Below are 6,690 nucleotides of genomic sequence, written 5' to 3'. Positions count from 1 at the left end.
CGAGTATAGATTAATTTGATGTTCAAATGCAATGGCTTTATAGCATAATGTATGTTTATAAATAAAATATATAAAATACATTGACTTGTGTTTGTGTTCATGTCATTTGTAAAAGCGTAGTCTAGGCCTACTGTTGTTTCTAGTCAGTGTTTCGTTGTGATAACGGCGAACGCAGTTTCTTCCGTTTGTTTTTTGTTATGATAGGCTATATTAAATAAGAGTAAACTGTAGCTGACTATTCTGTGTTCAGGTGAAGCCTGAGGTTGCGCGGCCTGATGGCTCTAGCGTCGCTCGCGGCTATAGGTGCTGTCCAAGGTTCTGAAATCCAGTAGCCATGATAACACTGACTACTTGATAATAAATCCAGTAATTTGTCCGAATATTTTTTTCCAGAGGCTTTATACCTGCAGCTCAGTCCTCAGTCACACCGAGTATCCCCAAACAAGAAAGCATGACAAAGAAACTGTTTTGATTATTATTTTTATCATCAACAACCATTTCAATGGTACACCTGGAAAACTATGTGCACATGTAGAAATATTTCCTTCTTAAATATAAGCATCCATTACCTACATATAAATAATTTTCAAATCCTGGACAAACAAGTTACAGTATGCTCACAAAATTGGGGAAATAATTATAAAATCAGACAATAAGACCACATGCAAATTATAATGAAATAAATACAATGTTTGCATCCAATCCCTTTTGCCTTCCAGGAATTGGCCGTTCGGGAATTTTGTAAAACATCAAAAAGACTGCATGGTCGAGAGGAGTATGCCCTATGGTGAACTATTGAAGACAATACGTATCAACACTATACAATTTGAGCCACAAAAACACAGCCGTAGAAAGACACACGAAACATACATATTCCTGTCAGCAGTGAACTTTGTAGTCGCCTACTTTGTGCCTTTTTGAGGAAATAATGTGTTCAGCTGACACAAACAATTTAACAAAGCCCTGAAACCGTAATGAAGGCTACTTACAAGTTGCAAGTTGCGTCGAAAACAACAAAAGTCTTATTCGATGACCCAAGAGTGACGTTTGAGAATGTACAGAGTGTACTGAACATCTTCAGTCCTACACTGAAAAGGATGTCAACCTGAAACAAAACAAGCAGTTTCTAATGTTCGAAGTATTCTTTTGCCAAACAGTGCCCTATCCGTGGATGAGTTTTGAATGCACAGCGGTTTCTGTTTATTTGCACCAGCCGGTCATCGACTACTGGACAATAACCCCAAAAAACTGCGTGAGACGAATACAATTGTGTAATCTTTTTTTTTTTTTACAACTGCGTGTCAGTGTTCGTCTGTCTTGCAACATCACACCGCTATTCGACACTGTTCAGTCTCCGGAGTAAACCTTTTTTCTTGTGTCTGTTTTTGCTCTCAGCTTCAAAACATGCTGGTCTTTACCAAAGTGGCTTTGGCTCCGTTCTGTCTTTGCAAAGAGGACAGGACGCTGGCGAAGGGCCCGCCCAAAGAGTCTGGGATAGAGGTGATGGTCCCCGGGGCGGAGGCCCAGCCCTGGCTCTGTGCGGTTACCCCCATGCCTCCGCCCACCGACGTCTTCACTTGATCCACCTGTCCGTTTCCATTGGTGTTGACTTGGCCTCCGGTTGGACTCGGTCCTCCGCAGTTGGAGGTCTGGACGGGGTTGGGCCCCGGTCCTCCCGTGCTGTCAGGGTCGGTAGATTTGGCGTCTTTGCTGTCCTCGTCCCTTGAGTCGGACTTCTTCCCGGAACCGTTCTTGGCAGCTGCTGCAGCAGCGGCAGCCGCGCGCTCTTGCTTGCGAAATTTGGCGCGTCGGTTTTGGAACCATACCTGCAAATAAAAAATAATGCAATATTTTTAAGTTTAAGTTATTCCTAAGTCACTTGCAATAATTAATAATGAAGGATACTTGTCATTAATAATTTTCAGCGTCAGCAAGCAGTTGATGTTGTCCATACACTAATATTTACTACCTTATTGTATTGATATATTTATGTGCAATCACTGCCATAATAAGACATTTCATAACATATTCCATACAGTGTTTTTTTTATAATAATGAATATAAATAGCATCGTGTGTAATGCTTGGTGATATTGTAGCTGTATGGGAGGAGGTGTTGCGTCAGCCGCAGTACCTGCACTCTTGCTTCCGTCAGATCGATTTTGAGTGCGAGCTCCTCTCGTGTGTAAATATCCGGGTAGTGGGTCTCTGCAAACACGCGCTCGAGCTCCTTGAGCTGCGCGCTGGTGAAAGTGGTGCGAATGCGTCTCTGCTTTCTCTTCTCGTTCAGTCCACCGTGATCCGTGAAGAGTTTGTAAGGAACTGCAAAGGAAATGTTGTTTAAGTTACTCCCTGTTCTCTTTCTTATCTGTAATGTAGGCTAAATATATGATGACCAGTGATTCAGCTGTTTTGAAATAAAAGTCCATCTAAATGAATGATTTTGTGTAAAATGTAACTCGTTGTTATTCTATTCTATGATCCAAAGATTATCTGTGTAGAATCCCTAAATAGATAACGATGACCTATAATGTGGTAATTGTAATGTTAAACTAATTGCTGCTTTGATATTGAGGTTCAAGTTTGGAAACTTGTCATAATGTGTCCATGGTCCCCGGTTGTTGCTACTGTAACTCCAATTCCGTGTCAATAATGAGCTTTAGTCTTTGGTTATCTAATTATTTTCGAAGCTTTATGTCTCATCGCAAAGTAAATAAGTTATGCCTATCATTTTGGCAGCTTAAGATAATTTTGTTGGCGGTTTGGGTGTGACTGGGATAGTGTAACCCCGTAACCAAATTACCGCTTGCCTGCAATCGCTTCTAACGTGATAAATTCTTTCATTTGTGTAAGCAAATTTCGTTTGGTAAATACTAAACACATTTCCATTTTCAAATGCAATCAAGGCGTCCTATATACCCGGGTAGAGACACTGGAGCGGAGAGCAAAGTTGGCGGCTGCTTACCTGCGGCGTAGGGGCTGCTTTGGTGGTCCCGTAGGGTCCCGAGACTGCAAGAGCCCGGAGTGAGCGACGGACACCCGGAGGTAGCTCCAAACGTGGTCCTGATCGGATTGTACTGAAACCCACTGGCTTGACTACACGAGCTGAAGTCCGCATAGGCAGATGCCAAACTCGACGTGTCCATCCCGGCCATACATGACTCGTAGGCAGAGGAATTTAGGTAAGAATACTCCATTTTATACATTTGAAAAAGCTCAGTGGATTTAGAAAGCTGCACTTCCCAGGCAAAAAAAAATTAGAAACTTCAAATTTGATTAAAAAAATGATAAGGACGCCCGAGATGAGTTAGGGAGAGATGACTTGCTTGGTTTTGACTGTTTTGAAGGAGACTAGACCGTGGGTAGATGTGCTCTGCTCGGCGCCCGCTCCTAAACTGCCCTCCTTTATAGGAACCTAGCCCTGTTTTATGAAAAGCCCCCTAAGAGACGCCTAGCCCGAGGTCTCTAGAGCATATAGTCCTCATAATAAACTTGGCTCTTTCCGCTTGGACAATAGCAAAGCGTTTGGTCTTATTGCTAGCGCTTTTTTACATGACAATAACTCATCAGTCTATTGGGCTGGCACTGGGGGCCCGCGCTGTCCAACCTCCCTATCATTGATCCCCTGCATCTCTAATTAGAATTTAATACCACGCCATTACGCGCCAAGCCCCCCCACTCCCCAACCCCCCCGCCCCCCTTCCCCCCTCCTCCCCATCCACCCCTCTCCTCCCAAACCACCATCTTGCCCTTTAATTCAATCACACCACTTGGAAATAATGAAAGTTGGGTGACGATTCTCCCTGATCCAATTTTCCCCAAGCTTTTAAGCCTTTTAAGCAGCAGTATACCTTGGGCAGGATTTCAGATAGTATTCCCCTTCGCTCCTGCAGTCTTGTTCCTATGTTTTATCCCTCTTTCCTGGCTCGAATTGCGGATGCCAGAATGTGAAACATTGTAAGAATGTGGCATGCATTCCTAGTTTAACAAACAGGTAGGCCTAGAATAGATCCATGGCGTTTCGGTGAAAAGGGACTGAAATCACAGGCTACATGCTAATAATGACTATGATATCGTTGATATAACCATGTTGAAATTGTTGATGTTTTTGTTCAGGTCTTAATACTAACCTGTAATTTTGAGTAGCTGCGTGAACATGCTGTTGAAATTGCCTATAGGCTTTGTAAAACAATCATGTAAGTTTATGATTAACGCGATGAAACTCATTCTATGCAATGCACAATTGTATTTTGCTTTGTTTACAACAATTATGAGACAATTGTTTTTAATAGACAGAACCATACAGTCTGTGCGATTTTAGATATTATTCTCTCCACGACGTGTCATGCACCCCACAATTCGATAAACTTAGGGTGTATTTTTTACAATTCAAATGAGTTTGTAATTACTTTTATTGCATTCATTATGTCCTGTTTTTGGCGAATAACATCTCTCTAATGAAAGTAACTAACTGGAGAGGCAGTCGTCGGACCTTTTAGGCTCACAATATTAGCTGAGTGGTTAATTTGGTTTTGGTAATAAGGTGAACCTTCTTGTATGGTGTTTACACACTCATTGTACGTTCATTGGATCAAATTCGTGCGCATTGCCGAGTTCACGTCCTCTATTGTGTTCCCCTGTATCAACAGTCTGAATCAGGGCTTTGTTCCAAAGATCACTGTGTTTATGTTCTGAAAGTGATTCCTGCACCTAATATAGAACCAATTTCATAACTTTTCATAGATTAGGTTCATGCCAAATTATTCGATAGCTTTTATTTTCAGATGACTTTTTAGATAACTTGTTGGAAATTAGTCATGCACTGTATTTATTTGTATGTAAATTCAAAATGTTGTGTAGGCAATCGTTGTATTCGTTCACTGCGAGAATGTGATAGTAAATAAATTGTATCGTTAGAAAATGTTGCCTGCCAGAAATAAAACGAGAAATGCGTGCAAGTTTACCAGACGTCCAGTCAGCCCAAGATGAACGTCAATTTGAGAGTTATTTATCTCACTTTTTTCACCGTGACAATGAATTTAGAGCATGTAGGATGGCAACTAAAATAGATATTTCATTCCCTGAATATAATCTGACAAGAGTCAGACTGCTTGGCAACTCAAACCCTACTGTTTGAACCTTTGTTGCCATTTTAAAAAGAGGCCTAAAATCATTGCGATAAAGGAAGACGCAAGGTGCTTGTCACAACGTTTATGTTTGAATATAAGTAATTCTAGTGATACCGTAGCTATATAGCATTTGCAATCAATTATTTTTTCACAATTGCTGACGCGTTTATGTGTCTTTCTCCTGTTTTGTATTATTTTTAATTTCATTTGTGCTCGTTCTCATTCAAAGAAAGCTACAAAAAGTTAATTCTTTCCTGACACAACCCGGCTTCTATTATGTTAATGTTTTCTTTTCCCCTCTTCTTTCTACACACGAGTTGAGACTAAAAGTTGTAGCCTACCAAATGGTTAATTTGATTATTGAAACCAAAGACCAACTGGTTCACCGTCCTCCTTCCACGCGTCTGGCAGCGAAAAAGAAGCCATCTCCAAGAATTAATCTAATAACGCACAAAGAACCGAGAAGTCCTTTCTGATATTTTGCCGAGGCAAATAGAATTATAGCTTTTGCCATCCGTTTCTCTCATTCAAACGACTCTTTATACTAGCGTTCTATAGTCCACCATAGTCCACCAGCTATAGAAACGCCTCCCTTTATGTTTTCAACATCTTCTTTTATTCTATCATCTGGTTTCAAAATATGTTGGGCGGCATTAAATGACTGAGTTAAACCTTTGATATTGTCATTTGAGAAAGTTATACCTGTCTTCACTGCAGTAGCCTAGACTATGGAATGGATTAGTGTTAGACTGCAGAAACACCAGCATACATTAGAAAGAACGAAATAAATAAGATTTGAGGCTGACTGTGAGCTGGCCTTTTCATAAGTGGTTCAAATATAATTATCGCTTGTGGTACACTGCCTTTCACTTGAAATTAAGCACCGTCTCTAAACAAATAAAACTGTGCATGGAATCAATGATTTACAGTAAAATAATAGTTATTTGATACAAGTGAAACTGCTGTTAATTAGCGATTTAACGTCACATTAATAGAAGTGACCATATGCTATCACTTACATAAATCAGAGTGAATGCGATGCGTGCAAGACTCTAAGTTGTGCCACACAATAGTCTCGGGGACATTTTAAAAGCGAGCAAGGAACTCCTCTTCCCTTAGCGCGCGCTATCGTTGCTCAGCAATATAGGAATGCGGGTCGACAAGGGGACAAAAAGACGAACAAAATGCCATTGTTTATAGATGGATTGGATGTATCACTCTCACAAAAAGGGGAAACACAGAGGAGATAAAGAGAGAGGGCAATGGGAGGAACCGCTGTCAGATTAAACATAATGTCTCACTCGGACTGAGGAAATAGTATGCTTATCAACACGGTTATTAATAAGGGCGTGTGTGGAGGGGCGGTGAATGAGAAGCCAAAGGCAACACCGATGATGAAACACAGCATAAAATATTCATTTTCTATGTTCTCCTGACAATTCCGTCTGATATCTCAATCTAATAGCAAGACTAGCTTATCATACATTGACTCATAGCCATCCATAGGAAAGGCGCTCTATTTAGGAAATATGACTTGATCAAATATATAGGCCTAGCCTGTA

The 6,690-nt window shown here is 40.8% G+C and overlaps 1 protein-coding gene across 1 annotated transcript; it reads right to left on the bottom strand.

Annotated features, from left to right (window-relative positions):
* Positions 1–480: 480 nt before the first annotated feature.
* Positions 481–3,387, bottom strand: phox2bb (paired like homeobox 2Bb). Its single transcript, XM_062476418.1, has 3 exons — positions 2,965–3,387; positions 2,134–2,321; positions 481–1,826 (listed from the first exon to the last, which is right to left on the bottom strand). The coding sequence occupies exons 1-3, from the start codon at positions 3,203–3,205 to the stop codon at positions 1,398–1,400; spliced, it is 858 nt and encodes a 285-aa protein (XP_062332402.1). The 5' UTR covers positions 3,206–3,387; the 3' UTR covers positions 481–1,397.
* Between the last annotated feature and the right edge of the window lie 3,303 nt (positions 3,388–6,690).

Source organism: Osmerus eperlanus, chromosome 13, assembly GCF_963692335.1.
Source record: "Osmerus eperlanus chromosome 13, fOsmEpe2.1, whole genome shotgun sequence".
NCBI classification, from domain to species: Eukaryota; Metazoa; Chordata; class Actinopteri; order Osmeriformes; family Osmeridae; genus Osmerus; species Osmerus eperlanus.
Note: the sequence above shows the minus strand (reverse complement) of the source record. Positions and strands in the feature narration are given on the sequence as shown.

What these genes read in the sequence shown, in the direction of transcription:
- phox2bb (XM_062476418.1), bottom strand. Translation starts at nt 3,205, where the DNA reads ATGTATAAAATGGAGTATTCTTACCTAAATTCCTCTGCCTACGAGTCA. An exon ending in AAGCAGCCCCTACGCCGCAG is followed by an intron (nt 2,322 to 2,964) that starts GTAAGCAGCCGC and finishes TTTCCTTTGCAG; the next exon opens with TTCCTTACAAACTCTTCACG. An exon ending in TGACGGAAGCAAGAGTGCAG is followed by an intron (nt 1,827 to 2,133) that starts GTACTGCGGCTG and finishes TTTTATTTGCAG; the next exon opens with GTATGGTTCCAAAACCGACG.